The sequence below is a fragment of the Nerophis lumbriciformis genome, linkage group LG08 (genome assembly GCF_033978685.3).
Source record: "Nerophis lumbriciformis linkage group LG08, RoL_Nlum_v2.1, whole genome shotgun sequence".
NCBI lineage: Eukaryota > Metazoa > Chordata > Actinopteri > Syngnathiformes > Syngnathidae > Nerophis > Nerophis lumbriciformis.
In genome coordinates this window covers 2,619,009-2,641,569 of record NC_084555.2, presented here as the reverse complement: position 1 = coordinate 2,641,569, position 22,561 = coordinate 2,619,009, and the positions used below count along the sequence as shown (strand labels likewise).

At 38.5% G+C, this 22,561-nt stretch overlaps 2 protein-coding genes across 7 annotated transcripts in view; both read left to right on the top strand.

Moving 5' to 3' along the window:
- pcnt (pericentrin) overlaps nt 1–2,891 on the top strand; it is a 92,339-nt gene extending 89,448 nt beyond the window's left edge. For 5 of the 6 annotated variants that reach the window (XM_061968118.2, XM_061968115.2, XM_061968116.2 and 2 more), the window contains one exon: nt 2,293–2,891. In XM_061968118.2, coding sequence (XP_061824102.2) covers nt 2,293–2,336 — 44 coding nt within the window. In that variant the 3' untranslated portion in view covers nt 2,337–2,891. The remainder of the gene's footprint in view (nt 1–2,292) is intronic. The other variant, XM_072913621.1, reaches the window with a different exon arrangement.
- Nucleotides 2,892–4,076: 1,185 nt separating this feature from the next.
- Nucleotides 4,077–22,561, top strand: part of senp2 (SUMO specific peptidase 2) — a 37,038-nt gene continuing 18,553 nt past the window's right edge. The window contains exons 1-5 of the mRNA XM_061968126.2: nt 4,077–4,379; nt 11,979–12,040; nt 12,179–12,291; nt 20,055–20,118; nt 20,237–20,309. Coding sequence (XP_061824110.1) covers nt 4,171–4,379; nt 11,979–12,040; nt 12,179–12,291; nt 20,055–20,118; nt 20,237–20,309 — 521 coding nt within the window. The 5' untranslated portion in view covers nt 4,077–4,170. The remainder of the gene's footprint in view (nt 4,380–11,978; nt 12,041–12,178; nt 12,292–20,054; nt 20,119–20,236; nt 20,310–22,561) is intronic.

The window sequence follows — 22,561 nt, the reverse complement described above, 5'->3', positions numbered from 1 at the left end:
GGCCGTATAAACAACTTTAACACTTTTGCAAATATGCGCCACACTGTGAACCCACACCAAACAAGAATGACAAACACATTTCGGGAGAACATCCGCACCGTAACACAACAGAACAAATACCCAGAACCCCTTGCAGCACTAACTCTTCCTGGACGCTACGATATACGCTACCCCGCTATCCCCCACCTCAACCTCCTTATGCTCTCTCAGGGAGCGCATGTCCCAAATTCCAAGCTGCTGTTTTGAGGCATGTTAAAAAAAATAATGCACTTTGTGACTTCAATAGTAAATATGGCAGTGCCATGTTGGCATTTTTTTTCCATAACTTGAGTTGATTTATTTTGGAAAACCTTTACATTGTTTAATGCATCCAGCGGGGCATCACAACAAAATTTGGCATAATAATGTGTTAATTCCACGTCTGTATATATAGGTATCGGTTGATATCGGAATCGGTAATTAAGAGTTGGACAATATCGGATATTGGCAAAAAAGCCATTATGGGACATCTCTAATTAGTATACAGTAACACACAAGCGTTTTGAATCCGGAAGTAGGAACACACATTGTCGGACATGCGCTTTTATGGAAACGGAAATACAGTATATGTGCCGAAGAATTAGTTCCGGCAATGATTCAAATGACCAAAATACGGTAAATATTGTAAAAGGTGTTGTGAACATGTCTGTTACTACATTATATATAGACTTGCAGTGTGTATTGTCGGAGGCAGATATTTACATATATCCGAATTTAAGTGTTACTTCTTTTTATTTCATAATCATATTACAAAACAGCTAGTGTTTTTCTTCCAAATGTGGTCTTTTGGTTGTCTGCAAAACTGTGTGCTTAACCTTGAGTGAGGAATGTTAGAGAGAGAGATAATAAGCATGTGTTTTGACTAGAGGGACATGACTGCCAGGGGGGGAGGAAGAGAGACTTAAGAGGAGAGGGGGTTTGGTCAAGGGGGCAGACCATCTTAGCGGCGCGAGTGAATGTTCTATGCTGGACTGGTCTCAATGTATATATGCAAAGCTTTGCAAATATATTACAAAATACCTATTCTGTCTCTGGTGGTTTTTCAACTCAGCTTTAAGTGTCGTAAAGAGCTTGGGAGCGACTTGAATTCCCTGGGAGGAACAACTGGTCCAAAACGCAACAGTATACAAAACAATAATGGATGGTTTTGAAGGCTATAACGATGACACCCATTTTGCCGCATCTTCCAAACGTTTATCAAAATTAAAATCACCCCGCCAAAAAAAAAAGACGTGCGTGTTCTTGTCTCTCATGAATGTGAACGATAGGCAAATGCCCAAAAAAAAAGTGCAGTTTCCCTTTAAATGAGACAGAACCTATTTCATTGCTTTTTGTTGTGAATTTTATTCAAGTGCAACATTTTGCTAAGAGGGTATATTTTATTTTTATTAGTTTTTTTAACTTGGATATTTAAAAGTTTACATTCCAATTACAATATTAGAATTAGGGGTTTCCAAAAAAAAAAAATCATATTAATCCAAGATTCATTTTTGTAATATTTCTAAATCAATTCAAAAAATTAATCGATTTTGTAGATGCATGATCACGGTATTGTTGAATGTACTGAATGTCAGATTTGGCAGCTTGACTGCCACGCATACTTAATGAGCGGGATGTGAGCCAGACATGCACCAGTAAAATCTAAACAATAGATGAACCACATTTAGTCCCACCTCCAAAAAAGGAATGGCGGTTATAGGCAGCCTGTTCCCCTGATGATTGGACATCGGCCCAGGTGGGTGTTACTAACACTCAGCCCACCAAAGTAAAATAAAAAGTTAATGTCAACATGCACCTCCCAGGACGGTTAATGACATTGCAGGTCTAAGTTTGAGGCAAATTCGTGTTTATTGTTGCAATGGGAATGTTACATTCTTGCTTTTTTACAACTGTGATGGACATATTTTTAGTAATAATCCTTACTTGTAGCAGCACTAAATTCTATGTATCAGTAATTACTGTTTGTAGATTCTTTAAATGCTTTCGTTAAATCACCAAAAATGATTCCCGAGCGCAGCCACCGCTGCTGCTCACTGCTCCCCTCACCTCCCAAGGGGTGTAACAAGGGGATGGGTCAAATGCAAAAGGTAATTTCACCACACCTAGTGTGTGTGTGTGTGTGTGACTATCAGTGGTACTTTAACTTTAATTACTACCGTTTTTATTGGTATGAATGATTCAATTACTACAATCTGTTTAAATCATTGGTAGAATCAACCTTAATTAACATATTATATATGTATGTCTTGTCAGGTTCTTCTCTTCTCCAGCATGACCCCAAGAAGCCGGACCACTAAGACCGCCAAACATATATGCCTTACATCCATCCATGCATGTCTTTTTTTTAATATGTATTGTGATTTTTTTTTGATTTTTTTTTTAGGTACATAAATTATTTTTTGTTGTCTTATATATTGTTATTGTTGTTATGGAGGTTGAAAATGTTGTCATTTTTAAATAGTGTTGTATTTTTCTACTAATGTTTTACACCAATATATGTGCTGTTATGTATGATTTTGCACTGGAAAATCCTGTTTATCAACATAGCTGCGTGTACATATTTCCCGTCATTCTTTTTTTTTTTTTTTTTTTCGTTAGTATTTCTACTGTTGAGATAATAAATATTTTAAATGTGATTACAGCACACTGTTTTTTTGTTGTTTTTTTTAAGAGTGAAAATACTTTCATATGTTATGACTGTAAATACTATGACATGAGTGCGTATACTTGCCAACCTTGAGACCTCCGAATTTGGGAGATGGGGGTGTGTTGTGGGCGGGGTTGAAATGCAGGCAGCATACCCCTTCCCCTTCGAGCTGTCCTGGATGAAATTAAATTCTTTTTTCCAATCATTTTGGAACTTGCAAGCGTATTTCTTCTTACTCGTCGTCGCCATGTCTCTTCTTCGTTCTTCTGCTTTGTCTCCTTCTTGTTGTGTGTGCAGTTGTGCACTGAGCTCCAAAAGCCGTAGATGTTATTGTAGCGTCCTGGAAGAGTTAGTGCTGCAAGGGATTCTGGGTATTTGTTCTGTTGTGTTTATGTTGTGTTACCTTGTGGATGTTCTCCCTAAATGTGTTTGTCATTCTTGTTTAGTGTGTGTTGACAGTGTGCCGCATATTAGTAACAGTGTTAACGTTGTTTATATGGCCACCGTCAGTGTGACATGTATGGCTGTTGAACAAGTATGGCTTGCATTCACTTATGTGTGTGTGCTCGAAATTAACGTTATCGTTAAGCCAGTTAAAAGATCATTCAACGTGTCAGCATTTCTTGTCATCTTCGAGTAAAGACCGTTGTTAAACCCGTCCAACGCTACATTATTATGTGACTGTGCCGGCACGCTGTTTATATGGAGGAAAAGCAGACGCCTGGACAGCATGCGGCTGTTAAGGGGTGAAGGTTTCAAGTGAGAGAGGACGCTAAAGGCAGTCGCCCCCAATATTGTTGTCCGGGTGGAAATCGGGAGAAATTCGGGAGAATGGTTGCCCCCGGAGATTTTCGAGAGGGGCACTGAAATTCGGGAGGGTTGGCAAGTATGTGACTGCGATGTGATTTTTAAGTTTTTTAATTAAGCATTACTTTTATTCTGATTATTTCATTTGAATTACATTTGTATTCAAATGTAATTTCTCTATGAATATTCTCATTCATTGTAATTCAATCGATCGCAACTGGACTGTTTGGTTTGTCTTAGACCTTTTGCCTCTCATCCAAGTAGGCTTCATCAGTTCATGCTCAAAGACTTAGATCTGATCAAATCTACCAAAAAAAAAAATTCACGTCAATTAAACTATAAATACATACATTTATTTTGAAGTTATTTTATGTAACGTTGTTGCTAACCGTTACGTAACTAGGAACAGGGTTTCAGGCTCGGCCAATCAGCCGCTTTGGTGCTGCTGACGTCATGTAGAGGCTCATCTTTGGGTTTGCTCGTTTTAAACTTATAGACAGCGCTGTTTGTCTCAATGGCAAATCCGATGTGTTGGACTTTAAACCCCGCCCGCCCCTGCACATCCAGTCCACTGAATTAAACGACACTACATGACGTGAATATCGAAATCATGCTAACGCTAGCTCGGTTTCATTTTGACAGGCCGCTGTTGTTGACATTCATTGTTTATTTGGCACATGTGTAGACCCGTCCTGGCCCGCTTTGAGGACCTGCTTGTATTTTTTGTGTATTTGTCGGGGATGTACGGATGGATATTAGACAGAATCTCGTCGTTTTTTGAGCCCGACGCAGGGCAAAAGCACGAAACTAACGAGGAGCAAGCGAGTGGCGCCAGACTAAGGCGGCGCGAGGGCCACGGGCGACCGGTTAAACGGAACTATCAGAGGTTTGTGCTCGAAAACACTCTTTTTTTTATATTAAGTCACAATTAAAACTGACATTGTTAACTGAATTGGCTTTTTTAGTCACTAGGTAAGGTTACATAAGCGAGAGAGAGCGTCGTATATTAGTAGTTAACACCGCTTATTAGCTGTTGTATTACCCTGCTACCGTAACTATCATAGATTGAGTACACATAACATTGGAAACACAACATGTCAAATTACCGTAATTTCCTTAGTCCACTGATGTCAAAATTTAGGGCCCGGGGGCCAGATGTGGCCCTTGAACGCCTGGAAATACAAACCCCAAAACCAGTGAAAGTTGGCACGATGTGTAAATCGTAAATAAAAACAGAATACAATGATTTGCAAATCCTTATCAACTTATAGTAAATTGAATAGACTGCAAAGACAAGATATTTAATGTTCGAGCTGAGAAACACGTTTTTTTTTTGGCAAATGATCATTAACTTAGAATATAATTAGAGATGTCCGATAATGGCTTTTCTGCCGATATTCCGATATTGTCCAACTCTTAATTATACCGATAGATATATATATATATATATATATATATATATATATATATATATATATATATATATATATATATATATACAGTGGGGCAAAAAAGTATTTAGTCAGCCACCAATTGTGCAAGTTCTCCCACTTAAAATGATGACAGAGGTCTGTAATTTTCATCATAGGTACACTTCAACTGTGAGAGACAGAATGTGAAAAAAAAATCCAGGAATTCACATTGTAGGATTTTTAAATAATTTATTTGTAAATTATGGTGGAAAATAAGTATTTGGTCACTTCAAACAAGGAAGATCTCTGGCTCTCACAGACCTGTAACTTCTTCTTTAAGAAGCTCTTCTGTCCTCCACTTGTTACCTGTATTAATGGCACCTGTTTGAACTGGTTATCTGTATAAAAGACACCTGTCCACAGCCTCAAACAGTCAGACTCCAAACTCCACTATGACCAAGACCAAAGAGCTGTCGAAGGACACCAGGAAAAGGATTGTAGACCTGCACCAGACTGTGAAGAGTGAATCTACAATAGGCAAGCAGCTTGGTGTGAAAAAAATCAACTGTGGGAGCAATTATCAGAAAATGGAAGACATACAAGACCACTGATAATCTCCTTCGATCTGGGGCTCATGCCGTGGGGTCAAAATGATCATGAGAACGGTGAGCAAAAATCCCAGAACCACACGGGGGGACCTGGTCAATGACCTGCAGAGAGCTGGGACCAAAGTAACAAAGGTTACCATCAGTAACACACTACGCCGACAGGGAATCAAATCCTGCAGTGCCAGACGTGTCCCCCTGCTTAAGCCAGTGCATGTCCAGGCCCCTCTGAAGTTTGCCAGAGAGCACATGGATGATACAGCAGATGATTGGGAGAATGTCATGTGGTCAGATGAAACCAAAATAGAACTTTTTGGTATAAACTCAACTCGTCGTGTTTGGAGGAAGAAGAATACTGAGTTGCATCCCAAGAACACCATACCTACTGTGAAGCATGGGGGTGGAAACATCATGCTTTGGGGCTGTTTTTCTTCTAAGGGGACAGGCCGACTGATCCGTGTTAAGGAAAGAATGAATGGGGCCATGTATCGTGAGATTTTGAGCCAAAACCTCCTTCCATCAGTGAGAGCTTTGAAGATGAAACGTGGCTGGGTCTTCCAGCATGACAATGATCCCAAACACACCGCCCGGGCAACGAAGGAGTGGCTCCGTAAGAAGCATTTGAAAGTCCTGGAGTGGCCTAGCCAGTCTCCAGACCTTAACCCCATAGAAAATCTGTGGAGGGAGTTGAAAGTCCGTGTTGCTCGGCGACAGCCCCAAAACATCACTGCTCTCGAGAAGATCTGCATGGAGGAATGGGCCAAAATACCAGCTACTGTGTGTGCAAACCTGGTAAAGACCTATAGTAATCGTTTGACCTCTGTTATTGCCAACAAAGGTTATATTACAAAGCATTGAGTTGAATTTTTGTTATTGACCAAATAGTTATTTTCCACCATAATTTACAAATAAATTCTTTAAAAATCCTACAATGTGAATTCCTGGATTTTTTTTTTCACATTCTGTCTCTCACAGTTGAAGTGTACCTATGATGAAAATTACAGACCTCTGTCATCATTTCAAGTGGGAGAACTTTCACAATTGGTGGCTGACTAAATACTTTTTTGCCCCACTGTATATATATATATATATATATATATATAGTCGTGGAATTAACACATTATTATGCCTAATTTTGTTGTGATGCCCCGCTGGATGCATTAAACAATGTAACAAGATTTTCCAAAATAAATCAACTCAAGTTATGGAAAAAAAAAATGCCAACATGGCACTGCCATATTTATTATTGAAGTCACAAAGTGCATTATTTTTTTTAACATGCCTCAAAACAGCAGCTTGGAATTTGAGACATGCTCTCCCTGGGCGGGGGGTGTATATTGTAGCGTCCCGGAAGAGTTTGTGCTGCAAGGGGTTCTGGGTATTTGTTATGTTGTGTTACGGTGCGGATGTTCTCCCGAAATGTGTTTGTCATTCTTGTTTGGTGTGGGTTCACAGTGTGGCGCATATTTGTAACAGTGTTAAAGTTGTTTATACGGCCACCCTCAGTGTGACCTGTATGGCTGTTGACCAAGTATGTATTGCATTCACTTGTGTGTGTGAAAAGCCGTAGATATTATGTGATTGGGCCGGCACGCAAAGGCAGTGCCTTTAAGGTTTATTGGCGCTCTGTACTTCTCCCTTCGTCCGTGTACCACTCCGTACAGCGACGTTTTAAAAAGTCATAAATTTAACTTTTTGAAACCGATACCGATAATTTCTGATCCTACATTTCAAAGCATTTATCGGCCAATAATATCAGGAGTCCGATATTATCGGACATCTCTATATATAATGGCAGCAACACATTGCAAAAAAGTTGGCACAGGGGCATTTTTACCACTGTGTTACATGGCCTTTCCTTTTAACAACACTCAGTAAACGTTTGGGAACTGAGGAGACCAATTTTTGAAGCTTTTCGGGTGGAATTCTTTCCCATTCTTGCTTGATGTACAGCTTAAGTTGTTCAACAGTCCGGGGGTCTCCGTTGTGGTATTTTAGGCTTCATAATGCGCCACACATTTTCAATGGGAGACAGGTCTGGACTAAAGACAGGCCAGTCTAGTACCCGCACTCTTTTACTACAAAGCCATCGCTGTTGTAACACGTGCAGAATGTGGCTTGGCATTGTCTTGCTGAAATAAGCAGGGGCGTCCATGAAAAAAAACGTTTTTCAGTCTTTTTTGCCACTTGTGCCAGGTTTTTTGAAACATGTAGCAGGCATCAAATTCCAAATGAGCTAATATTTGCAACAAATAACTAAGTTTACCAGTTCGAACGTTAAGTATCTTGTCTTTGCAGTCTATTCAATTGAATATAGGTTGAAAAGGATTTGCAAATCAATGTATTCTGTTTTTATTTACCATTTACACAACGTGCCAACTTCACTGGTTTTGGGTTTTGTATGTGCCGAATCTTTTCTTACTAAAAGCTCTATTTTGAAAAAAAAAAAAATGCAAAATTAAATATGTAATATATAATAATGTAATGAATGAAATATCAAATAAAATATCACTATTCATTCTAAATATTTATTTTGTTAAAACAAATACTTAAATAACTGCTTGACTTTTGATTTCAAAGCAAGCTATTCATTTCATTCTCAGTTGCCAGAATTTTACCGCAAAAAAACCTCAAACTGTGAACCTGTTTTTCCATTTACAGTAATACACTGTCAAACCAATTGTTAAGTTAAGTTAAAGTACCAATTATTGTCACACACACTTAGGTGGATTTTATTGTAAAAATTAATTGGCAGCCCAGTCACCAGAATTGTACCTTTTTTAAAACTGTTGTATTGTTTTTCCAGCTACAATAATACACTGTAAAAACAACAATAGATTTTACGGTTAAAAAAAAAAAAAAAAAAGCCAGCTCAGTTGCCAAAATGTCAACTGAAAAAAAACAGTGGTACCGTTTTTCCCAATCTACAGTAATATGCTGTAAACCACCATATTTTTACACAAATTCTGGCAACAGAGCTGCCAGTTTGTTACTGTAAAAAAAAAAAAAAAGTGGTACCGATTTTTTGTTTTGTTTACTGTAAAAAAAAAAAAAAGTGGTACCGATTTAAAACAAAACAAAGAAAAACACCATATTTATGGTAAAATTCTGGTAACTGTACTGCCATTTTTTTAGACCGTACACTACAGATTTTTTTTTTTACTGTACACTTAAAAAAAAAATACAAACAAATGCTTAGGTTGTCTAATAATATCATGAGGCAAATCCTTAAACATTAATATTCATATATTATTCATTGTTACATGCAGCCCTCTGAGGGCAGCCATAACTGCGATGTGGCCCTCAATGAAAATGAGTATGGTACCCCTGCCTTAGTTATTACTCAAGTGCAGAGAGCCTTTGAGGGATGAGGCATATCATTTTGGACTATTAGTGGTGCACAAGCTAGAGAACAATTCAAATGTAATTTTCCAACGTGCTAAGCTACCTTAAATCTAAGTTATGTTGAAATGAATAATATTTTCATTCCCTAAAGTGTGCAAATGAAGAGTCGGGTAGGGAACAGTCAAGTCTGCAACATACAGTCGTGGTCAAAAGTTGACATACACTTGTAAAGAACATAATGTCATGGCTGTCTTGAGTTTCCAATAAATTCTACAACTCTTATTTTTTTTGTGATAGAGTGATTGGAGCACAAACTTGTTGGTCACAAAAAACATTCATGAATTTGGTTATTTTATGAATTTATTATGGGTCTACTGAAAATGTGAGCAAATCTGCTGGGTCAAAAGTATACATACAGCAATGTTAATATTTGCTTACATGTCCCTTGGCAAGTTTCACTGCAATAAGGCGCTTTTGGTAGCCATCCAGCTTGAGTTTTTGACCACTCCTCTTGACAAAACTGGTGCAGTTCAGCTAAATTTGTTCGTTTTCTGACATGGACTTGTTTCTTCAGCATTGTCCACACGTTTAAGTCAGGACTTTGGGAAGGCCATTCCAAAACCTTAATTCTAGCCTGATTTAGCCATTCTTTTGACATGTATTTGGGGTCATTGTCCTGTTGGAATACCCAACAGCGCCCAAGACCCAACCTCCGGGCTGATGATTTTAGGTTGACCTGAAGAATTTGGAGGTAATCCTCCTTTTTCATTGTCCCATTTACTCTCTGTAAAGCACCAGTTCCTTTGGCAGCAAAACAGGCCCAGAGCATAATACTACCACCACCATGCTTGACGGTAGACATGGTCTTCCTGGGATTAAAGCATACTTGCCAACCCTCCCGAATTTTCCGGGAGACTCCCGAAATTCAGCGCCTCTCCCGAAAACCTCCCGGGACAAATATTCTCCCGAAAATCTCCCGATTTTCAGCCGGAGCTGGAGGCCACACCCCCTCCAGCTCCATGCGGACCTGAGTGAGGACAACAGGGTGACAAGAACTAAATCATCCAGACTAGAGATAAATTCTATTATTATGTTTATCTTACCTAAAAATAAATATATTTATTAATTTATTTTTTTTAAACTAAATACATTTTTACTATATTTTGCTAAAAACATCAAAATTAATTGTATTTTTATTTTTATTTTTTTCTGACTCCTTATTACATCCAGCCATAGAATTATACATTAAAATAAACATATTTGAAATAATTAATTTTAAATTATCATAATAATTCATTTAAAATGACCATATTTAATTATTAAAATAATTGCTTGTTTATCAACATTTTTAGCATTTTATTCATTACATTTTGAAGCTCTCAGAAGCCAAGTTATGTTATATTCCTTAAGATTTATTTATGCAAGTTTGAAGTATCAATTATCTAAACACAGTTTTGTTTGCATATTTTCAGGATATATATATATATATATATATATATATATATATATATGTCTTAATAAGGTTATCCAAAAAATAGTGCTCGATACCGTAGTAGAGCGCAATATATGTATGTGTGGGGAAAAAAATCACAAGACTATTTCATCTCTACAGGCCTGTTTCATGAGGGGGGTACCCTCAATCGTCAGGAGATTTTAATGGGAGCATTCGCATACCATGGTTTATATAGGGCACAGAGTGGGTGGGTACAGGCTGGCCTAGGGGCGTGGTGATTGGTTCATGTGTTACCTAGGAGGTGTTTCCGTCTATGGCGGCATGTTGTTACAATTTCGCTGCGCTTGTTGAGGGATGACAGGTCTGGACGGTAAATAATAAACAGTTTCTCTTTCAAGCATAGGTTGCATCTTTTATTACCACTATTGTAAGGTGTGCTGGATGCAAGAATTTGCCATGTTATTGAATATTCAACATTATTGTCTTTGAGGTCCCAAATGTGTTTGCTGAGTTCTGTGGTATTTCGCAGGTTTTTGTTCCTGAAAGAAGCCTTGTGATTGTTCCATCTGGTTTTGAATTCACCCTCGGTTAATCCTACATATGTGTCGGATGTGTTAATGTCCTTGCGTATTACCTTAGATTGGTAGACAACTGATGTTTGTAAGCATCCCCCGTTGAGGGGGCAATCAGGTTTCTTTCGACAGTTACATGCTTTGTTGGTTTTGGAGTCGTTCTGACTGGGGGTCGACGGCTCATTTGCAATTGTTTTGTTGTGGTTTGAGATGATTTGTCATATATTGTTCATGCAGCTGTAGCTCAATTTGATGTTGTTCTTGTTGAATACTTTTCTTAGGTTGTTGTCTTTGGGAAAGTGTTTGTCAATCAGGTTGAGGAATTTGTGTCCAATGTTCGTTGAGACGTTTTTGCTGTATGGGGGGTTGTACCAGATGATGCCGTTTCGTTTTCTGTTCTTTTTTTGGCTGGTTACCCACTCTGTGCCCTATATAAACCATGGTATGCGAATGCTCCCATTAAAATCTCCTGACGATTGAGGGTACCCCCCTCATGAAACAGGCCTGTAGAGATGAAATAGTCTTGTGATTTTTTTTCCCCACACATACATATATATATATATATATATATATATATATGTATATGTATATGTATATGTATGAAATACCGTACTTGACTTGGTGAATTCTAGCTGTCAATATACGCCTCCCCTCTTAACCACGCCCCGCCCCACCCCCGACCACGCCCCCACCCCCCACCTCCCGAAATCGGAGGTCTCAAGGTTGGCAAGTATGGATTAAAGGCCTCACCTTTTCTCCTCCAAAACATATTGCTGGGTATTGTGGAGAAAACCGCTCAATTTTTGTTTCATCTGACCACAGAACTTTCCTCCAGAAGGTCTTATCTTTGTCCATGTGACGTCTTTACAATTGTATGTAAACTTTTGACCACGACTGTATGCTCCAGAAAATAAATATTTCAGTTATCTTGTTATCTTCTAAGGAGGAAAGGTTTTCTGTGCTTCATTAAAAAAAGATTAAAATTGTTTCCTTTGAGACTTGCTGCTCACAACACATGACACAAGGCGAAAGCAATACAGCTACAGTAGTATCAAGTAAAAGTACAGTAAAGGCTAATGTGACATACTTGTTCTACAGTGTTGATGCTGCAGACAGTGTTAGTCAGAGTGACCAGATAGAGGCGAAAAGACGAAGGGGAGGTATGCTCTCACACACACACACACTGTAATATCAACATAAAACTTTCCCCAAAATCTACCCTAAATAGTAATGGCTGATGCTTGCTTGATGTTGTATACCCTAAATAGTAATGGCTGATGCTTTACTGTTTTCCCCAGATGTGATCAATTTTGTGAAGAACACCGTGGCTAGGGTGACAAGTCTGTTCCGAGTGCGCAAACCGCTGCTATCCACAGACTCTGACAAGCACGAACAATATGACGACACACAGGTTTGCCATTCATTTGTGCATTTTTCAGTCGGATACAAAATTCAGTTTGGGTTTGTCATTTTGAATGCACTGGTTTTTTCTGGCAGTCATTCTTTCCTTGTTTTATTTTAAAAGTCCTACTCTGAATATCGCACAAGGTTGTAACTTACCTTTACCGCCAATCGAATAGAACCGATGACCATGGGTGTTGTTGAGACAGGGTGACCCTTTTCATCCATGGTCATAGGGGCTCCATCTTCTGCCCACATGTTCACTATTTGATCTGTTTGGGCCCCCCCCCCCCCTAGCAACTTACCTTTACCGCCAATCGAATAGAACCGATGACCATGGGTGTTGTTGAGACAGGGTGACCCTTTTCATCCATGGTCATAGGGGCTCCATCTTCTGCCCACATGTTCACTATTTGATCTGTTTGGGCCCCCCCCCCTAGCAACTTACCTTTACCGCCAATCGAATAGAACCGATGACCATGGGTGTTGTTGAGACAGGGTGACCCTTTTCATCCATGGTCATAGGGGCTCCATCTTCTGCCCACATGTTCACTATTTGATCTGTTTGGGCCCCCCCCCCCTAGCAACTTACCTTTACCGCCAATCGAATAGAACCGATGACCATGGGTGTTGTTGAGACAGGGTGACCCTTTTCATCCATGGTCATAGGGGCTCCATCTTCTGCCCACATGTTCACTATTTGATCTGTTTGGGCCCCCCCCTTAGCAACTTACCTTTACCGCCAATCGAATAGAACCGATGACCATGGGTGTTGTTGAGACAGGGTGACCCTTTTCATCCATGGTCATAGGGGCTCCATCTTCTGCCCACATGTTCACTATTTGATCTGTTTGGGCCCCCCCCCCCTAGCAACTTACCTTTACCGCCAATCGAATAGAACCGATGACCATGGGTGTTGTTGAGACAGGGTGACCCTTTTCATCCATGGTCATAGGGGCTCCATCTTCTGCCCACATGTTCACTATTTGATCTGTTTGGGCCCCCCCCCCCCCTAGCAACTTACCTTTACCGCCAATCGAATAGAACCGATGACCATGGGTGTTGTTGAGACAGGGTGACCCTTTTCATCCATGGTCATAGGGGCTCCATCTTCTGCCCACATGTTCACTATTTGATCTGTTTGGGCCCCCCCCCCCCCTAGCAACTTACCTTTACCGCCAATCGAATAGAACCGATGACCATGGGTGTTGTTGAGACAGGGTGACCCTTTTCATCCATGGTCATAGGGGCTCCATCTTCTGCCCACATGTTCACTATTTGATCTGTTTGGGCCCCCCCCTTAGCAACTTACCTTTACCGCCAATCGAATAGAACCGATGACCATGGGTGTTGTTGAGACAGGGTGACCCTTTTCATCCATGGTCATAGGGGCTCCATCTTCTGCCCACATGTTCACTATTTGATCTGTTTGGGCCCCCCCCTTAGCAACTTACCTTTACCGCCAATCGAATGGAACCGATGACCATGGGTGTTGTTGAGACAGGGTGACCCTTTTCATCCATGGTCATAGGGGCTCCATCTTCTGCCCACATGTTCACTATTTGATCTGTTTGGGCCCCCCGCCCCGTACGAACATGACTTCCCATATATCCATCCATCCATTTTCTACCGTTTATTCCCTTCGGGGTCACGAGGGGCGCTGGGGCCTATCTCAGCTACAATCGGGCGGAAGGCAGGGTACACCTCATCGCAGGGCCAACACAGATAGACAGACAACATTCACACTCACATTCACACACTAGGGCCAATTTTAGTGTTGCCAATCAACTTATCCCCAGGTGCATGTCTTTGGAGGTGGGAGGAAGCCGGAGTACCCGGAGAGAACCCACGCAGTCACGGGGAGAACATGCAAACTCCACACAGAAAGATCCCGAGCCCGGGATTGAACCCAGGACTACTCAGGACATTTATATTGTGAGGCAGACGCACTAACCCCTCTTCCACCGTGCTGCCCAATTAAGTGTATAATACAGTGAACTTGGTGGAACAATTTTGAAATGATGTAAATCTGTTTCAGGGTCAAATTGTCAATGTGATGAAACCTTTATGTGCAGGCAACGTTTCAGGTTGGAGTTTTAGTGCAAAAGGTTAACCGATGTCTTATGATTTGATGACAAGTTGATGAACCTGCTGGTTTCTGTAAATTGAGCTGGCACTCGGCATTCTTACTAGGCCTAGGCGATATGACCTAAAAATAAAATCTCCAATTTTTTTTCTGAAAAAAAATTGATTTACGATATTTTTCTCTACTTTCTAAAGCAGGGGTGCTCACACTTTTTCTGCAGGCGAGCTACTTTTCAATTGATCAAGTCTTGGGGATCTACCTCATTCATATATATCATTTATATTTACTTATTTATGAAATATATGTTTTTGTTAACAAGTTAAAGGTGTTTAATGATAATGCAAGCATGTTTAACACATATAGTTAATATTGTTAATACATTAAAGGTGTTTAATGATAATACAAGCATGTTTAATACATATAGTTAATATTGTTAACAAGTTAAAGGTGTTTAAAGATAATGCAAGCATGTTTAACACATATAGTTAATATTGTTAACAAGTTAAAGGTGGTTAAAAATAATACAAGCATGTTTAACACAAATAGTTAATATTGTTAACAACTTAAAGGTGGTTAAAGATAAAACAAGCATGTTTAACACATATAGTTAATATTGTTAACAACTTAAAGGTGGTTAAAGATAATACAAGCATGTTTAACACATATAGTTAATATTGTTAACAAGTTAAAGGTGTTTAATGATAATACAAGCACGTTTAACACATAGTTAATATTTTTTCAAAATTAAAGGTGTTTAATGATAATACAAGCATGTTTAATACATATAGTTAACATTGTTAACAAGTTAAAGGTGTTTAAAGATAATGCTAGCATGTTTAACACATATAGTTAATATTGTTAACAAGTTAAAGGTGTTTAATGATAATACAAGCATGTTTAACACATAGTTAATATTTTTAATAAATTAAAGGTGTTTAATGATAATACAAGAATGTTTAATACATATAGTTAATATTGTTAACAACTTAAAGGTGGTTAAAGATAATACAAGCATGTTTAACACATATAGTTAATATTGTTAACAAGTTAAAGGTGGTTAAAGATAATACAAGCATCTTTAACACATATAGTTAATATTGTTAACAAGTTAAAGGTGGTTAAAGATAATACAAGCATGTTTAACACATATAGATTCCTTTCTTTCATGAAGACAAGAATATAAGTTGGTGTATTACCTGATTGTGATGACTTGCATTGATTGGAATCAGACACTGGTGATGATAACGTCCGCATTTTCGAATGGAGGAAAAAAAAGTCCTCCTTTCTGTCCAATACCACATGAAAGTGGTTGGTTTTTGGCATCTTATTTGTCCAGCTTCCGTACTCCTTTGTATACACTTTACAAGAAATACATTGTCGGCAAACTCCGTAGCTTGCTAGCTTGTGCATGCCAGCTTTCTGAGACTCTTATTTTGGTAGCGCAGGCAGGATGAAGCAGAGCTTTTATTGTGCAACTGTGCAGTCGGTCTTTGAAGTTTTGACGACAGGTACGGCGCCAGAGTCTGTTGAAATAAAGTGTTTCTCGCCTTCCAGTCGGTAATTTTAATGAGCTGGCAGCAGCCAGCGTCATCTCAGAAGACCCTCGGGTGCCGTGAATGTCAATCAAGTGACGAAAGTGACGTCATAGTGAAGATTTATGATCGCTCATTTTTAGGACTATTTTTTTAATGCCTGGCTGGTGATCGACTGACACACCCTCCGAGATCGACCGGTAGATCGCGATCAACGTAATGAGCACCCCTGCTCTAAAGAAACCAATGAATACAAATTATAGAGATAATTCGAAACAAGTTTGGATTTTATTTGAAATGACACTGTATATATTGCATCTTGATGGAGATTGGGATTCTGCCTTAAGCCGAATTAATAACAGTACATCCTGTTCAAGGCTTAATTTAATACAATTTAAGGTTGTCCATCGTATTTATTTCACTAATTCCAAACTCTCCAAAATATACCCCAATATCTCGGATACTTGTAACAGATGTTACATGTCACCTGCAAACATGACGCACATGTTTTGGTCTTGTCCCCATTTGCTGGATTATTGGACATCTATTTTCAAACACCTTGCTAAAGCATTGGATTTAAATCTGACACCATGTGCAGAAATGGCTATTTTTGGGACGGTATCAGATCCCCAAATAAGGAGAAAATTTAAGGATAGTATCGCCTTTGCATCCTTATTAGCACGTAGGAGAATTTTGCTGGAGTGGAAGTCACCAGTCTGCCCCAAAGCCTCCTTATGGCTTTAGATTTGGAGAAAATAAAGTTAAATCTTAAGGGGGCACCTGGGAAGTTTTATTCTGTTTGGGGCTGTGTGGTTGACTACATAGCTAAATTAAAGACGCTACAGGACACATGAAAAATTCACTTTTCATAAACCAGCTTCCTTTTTGTTTTTTTGTTTTTTATTTAAATGTATTCTGGGTGTATATTTACTATCTGCCTATGTTGAGAAGAAAGTGATGTACTAATTATTTTCCATTTGTGACTGTACCTTTAACTTACTGTATGTAGGACCTGGGGGGGGGGGGAAGGGGGGGTTATGTGTGTATGGCAGTGGTTCTCAACCTTTTTTCAGTGATGTACCCCCTGTGAACATTTTTTTAATTCAAGTACCCCCTAATCAGAGCAAAGCATTTTTGGTTGAAAAAAAGAGATAAAGAAGTAAAATACAGCACTATGTCATCAGTTTCTGATTGATTAAATTGTATAACAGTGCAAAATATTGCTAATTTGTCATGGTCTTTCTTGAACTATTTGGAAAAAAAGATATAAAAATAACTAAAAACTTGTTGAAAAATAAACAAGTGATTCAATTATAAATAAAGATTTCTACACATAGAAGTAATCATCAACTTAAAGTGCCCTTTTTGAGGATTGTAATAGAGATCCATCTGGATTCATGAACTTAATTCTAAACCTTTCTTCACAAAAAAATAAATCTTTAATATCAATATTTATGGAACATGTCCACAAAAAATCTAGCTGTCAACACTGAATATTGCATTGTTGCATTGTAATGAATGGAATAGCTTACTTGATTTGATGTTCAGTTTATGAACTTACATTCATATTTTGTTGAAGTATTTATTCAATAAATATATTTATAAAGGATTTTTGAATTGTTGCTATTTTTAGAATATTTAAAAAAAAATCTCACGTACCCCTTGGCATACCTTCAAGCAGAGGTGGGACCAAGTCATTGTTTTGCAAGTCACAAGTAAGTCTCAAGTCTTTGCCCTCAAGTCCGAGTCAAGTCCCGAGTCAAGACAGGCAAGCCCCGAGTCAAGTCCAAAGTCAAGACTGGAAAGTCTCAAGTCAAGTCCTAAGTCCTGCATTTTGAGTTTCGAGTCCTTTCAAGTCCTTTTAACCACAGACTAATATATTAACACAGATTGTGTATGCTTTTCAAACGCTGTATTTATTTATTAAAACAAGTGCATTTTAAATTGCAGGAAAGAAAATTGTGCTGACATTGCACTTTATAATAGCACTATTAACCAGTCATTTTAAACATTAACTCATTCCTTTACAGAACAAACACATTGAAAAATAAAGTGCAAATGTACTTATTTGTACAAAAGTGTTAACATTGAAAAAACATGACATATACGTGAACATAACAAAAAAGTTGTACTTTTTATATGTCAGGGCCCTATGCTGCATTGCATTTGCAAAAGACCAAATTAGCCAAGAGTCTGTCAGTCATTTGTGCACGATGGGGGCGTAGTATGATGCCACCATGGCTGAAAACTCGCTCCACTGGAGCACTGGAGGCAGGCACTGCCAAGACTCTCATGGCCACTCGGAACAGTGAAGGAAGAGTCTTCATGTTCAATGCCCAGAACAAAAGGGGAGAGAGAGTTGTTTTGGGTTGGTGCACTACTTGTAAGTGTATATTGTGTTTTTTATGTTGATTTAATTAAAAAAAGAGGAAAAATTTTTTTTTATTTCTTGTGCGGCCCGATACCAATCGATCCACGGACCAGTACCGGGCCGCGGCTAGCTAAAACGGTACACATATTCATAATATAGTATACATTTTAACTGACCTTTATTTGACTATTTTTGTCTTTTTTTAGGTGGCTAAAATACGCGGTGCTGCTGACCGCCGTCTAACGTTACGTGTGATATATTGACTAACGTAACCCTGCTTAAAAAAAATCACTGAACAAAAAGTATGAATAAGGTAGTGAACTGCAACAGATTCCCGTGTTTGCAATAACGTTATAACGTTAGCAGTGAGTTTACAGCCTCACTGATTTAACTACACAGCAAATAAAAGTCACGTTACTTAGCCAATAAACGTTATCTTACATTCAAAACTTACCGTTCTTTGTGCAACTTCAAATGCCAGACGAAGTTGGAAGTTGTTGCCTCTCCATCAGTCATTTTCGAACCGCATGTGTTGCATACTGCAAACCGTTTTGTGTTGACCACCTCGTAATTTTTATACCCAAACAAAATTATTTTAGGTATCATTTTTTGTTCACTGGCGTGTGGTTTGGACATGTCTTCTTCGTTGGTTGTCCTGCAATTTGATTGGATGAATGCTGTGTGATGAAAACAAAGTAGATCTAATTTGATTGGCTGTTGTACTGACAGCACACCAGCTGACACACGCAACGCTGATGGACAAGTACACAATGAAAAATACGGAGTGCTCCCGAATAACTTTTTCATCTTTGGGTTTTGGGGAAAGTAGCAAGTCATGTCAAGTCATGTCAATTCAAAAGGCTCAAGTCCAAGTGAAGTCACAAGTCATTGATGTTAAAGTCTAAGTCGAGTTGCAAGTCTTTTTACATTTTGTCAAGTCGAGTCTAAAGTCATCAAATTCATGACTCGAGTCTGACTCGAGTCCAAGTCATGTGACTCGAGTCCACACCTCTGCCTTCAAGTACCCCCAGGGGTACGCGTACCCCCATTTGAGAACCACTGGTGTATGGGGTATGTGTTGGGTTGCTGTTCTTGGAAGTGGGTGGGAAAAAAAGGGGAAAATGTGACTACTGTTCTATTGTATATTGTAATACCTGTCAAATTTAATAAAAATATTTATAAAAAAAAAAATATATATATATATATATATATATATATATATATATATATATTTAATCTTACTCTTAACAAAATCCTAATTTGAATTATGTTTTTTTTTTTGACTAGATGTAAAGTGTACTTTTTATGCAATCATTTTCAAATAACTAAATTAAGAGCTTCCTTTGGGAGGAAATACTTCTGTTTGAATGAAATACTTCTGTAAACAAATATGTAGCATTGCATTCAAATCAACTCCAATAGATCAATAAACATACCAATAAACATTAAATATATATATATATATATATATAGAGTGCAGGCCAATAGTTTGGACACACCTTCTCATTTAATTAATTTTCTTTATTTTCATGACCCCCCGCGGCCCTAAACGGGACAAGCGGTAGAAAATGGTTGGATGGATATATATTTTTTCTAAATTGGCTGCAACAAAAAACTTGCATTTATTTATAAAATCTATATATTGCCCAGGCCTAATTCTCACATTATCATTGTTGCCATGTTGTACTAAGCCTGGACAGCGACGTGATTATCGCTTTTGCAATTCAGCTAACCTACCATGATTTGACTATGAAGATGAATTTGGTATTTCTCTTTTGATCCAGTCTGTTACACTGGGAATCGATGAGCTGCACACCCCGTGGCTGACAAGCATTGAGTGGAGAATGGGTTTGTAAAGGCACCTGTTACTGTACTGTTAATACTCAAATAAAATAGCTGCCTCTTTATGCCTAATATTCTATTGATGTTCATCCTAATCCTTGTTTTTCCCCTCCATCGTCCACAGATAAACCAGGGCTTGAGAGATCTGTGCAGAATCATTTTCAGAGCTCCTCACCTCCTTTAATGAGGAAATTCAGGCAAGCGGTTTGATATTTGAAAACCTCTTCTGCTCCAAAAGGGTATTTTTCAAAATAATAATAACATCCACGCTTGGGATGAAACAGTTTGTGAAAAAAATCTGGCCTGGTTGACCTGACGTGCGTTGGTTAGGTCATGTTTTTTTTATTTGTGCTACTAAATCAGGAGTGTGTGATTCATCATACGCGTGCACATTGTGAGGCAAAGTAGGGCCCTATGATTTCCACACTAATGTACAGAATCACAGACACACACACATACATCGGTAGCCCAACACTCAATATGTCTTCCGGTCTGTCACTCAAATACGTCTGTGTGCAACATTGATTGATTGATTGAAACTTTTATTAGTAGATTGCACAGTACAGTACGTATTCCGTACAATTGACCACTAAATGGTAACACCCCAATAAGTTTTTCACCTTGTTTAAGTCGGAGTCCACGCAAATCAATTCATGGTAAACATAAACCCAAATAATAATTCCTATTGTTACAAAATGCACACCCACAGAACATGCTAATTGATTGTATTGATTTATATGACATATTTGATATGATATATCATTTGCACATGCCATATTTCCAGATGAGTGTGTTTGTAATGAATAGAAACACAGTGATGGATCTGTGTAGTCTTTACAAGAAGATTACTTAACTGCATTTCACCTTGCACTGCACACATAGTTGACTTCTTTAAAGGGGAACTGCACTTTTTTTTGGAATTTTGCAGATCATTCACAGTCATTTTGAGAGACAAGAACATACATCTTTTGTTAGGATTTTAAAGATGATAAACGCTTGGAAGACGCTAGAGATGCGCGGTTTGCGGACACAACCGCGGAGTCCGCGGGTCGGGCGGGTAAAAATAGATTTTAAATAGATGCGGGCGGGTTGCGGTTGAACCAATTCGGAAATATATATACATAGTTAAATGTTGTTACCCACATACGAAAAACGAGCAGTACTCTTTGAAACAGTCAATTTTTCATCAGGCACCGCGTCCCAGCAACAAGTGGCGAAAGTGAGCGCTCCTTCAGCGCAGCAGGGCGCATTTTAGAGGCCAGGCGCTCTCGCATGAATCCTGGCACTGTAGATGCCATTTTATTCCTGCATAGTGCTAACAAAAAAAAAGTAAGTAGACATACGGTTGGATATGTTAAACGAATTAGTCTACGTTACCTATAGGCTATACCAAATAAGCCCATGTCTAACCTATATTGAGTTCGATCAGCTAAATAATTTTGATGGTTACGTGTTGTTTGGGCGCACTACAATGCAAAGGAATTAAGGCAATTGCATTGTGTATTGTGGTTTTTTTCTATTCGAGATATACTACTATGTGTGAATAATTATTTGGCCTCGCTTTCAAGTGAAGCGCATATCCGATTGGCGACAATGTAAGGCTATTTAGCCTGCTTTGTTTGTTGCGACCGTCTATTTCCATTATAATTCAAGTTTGATGATAAAGTGCAATCTGATGGGTTTGATTTCCCCCCTTCAGCTATTTGCCTTGGCCAATAAGTTGCAGGTCATTTATTATTATTATTTATTTAATTTATTTTTGTTTAAATAGGGATGACATACATATATGTTATTGTATAATTTAAGTTTGTGCACGTGATTGACAGCCTAAGGCTTATGAGGCACATTTTTTATTTATTTTTTTATTTCAACTTAAAAACGTATGAGCCTATGCCTATGCCTACAACATAGGCTATGTGTTTATCTTTATTTTCCTGCCTGTCGTTGACAATGGAGATTGTCTGATATTTTGTCATGGCGGCAGATCAATCAATAAAGGTTCATCTTTGTCGCAAAATTGTTCACTGTTTCACTCGTCCCTATTTGAGCATTATAACGTTAACAAGTTAATATTCATTGAAATAAATTCAGAATTTTTTTTTACCTAACGAAAATATAGGCCTAGTTTTTCTAAAACATTTTTTTTAACTTCTTAAAAGCCTCGTTCGGCTTGCTGCAACTGCGCGCACAAAGTGTGAGGAACGCACTCCTGATCTGAGGGCATTGGCAACAATAGTCAACACTTTCTTAATGGAAATGACAATAATATTATAATAATGATAAATAATATTATCACGCATTAATATCTCTTAGCCACGAATGCGTGGCCAAGAGATGCGTGGCACACATTGAATGTCTCTGCTGCATTGGATCAGTCTCCTTTCTTTAACAGGCAAAAGCTTTATAACCTCACTAATGCCTTGCATCGTCTATATTAGATATATAACAA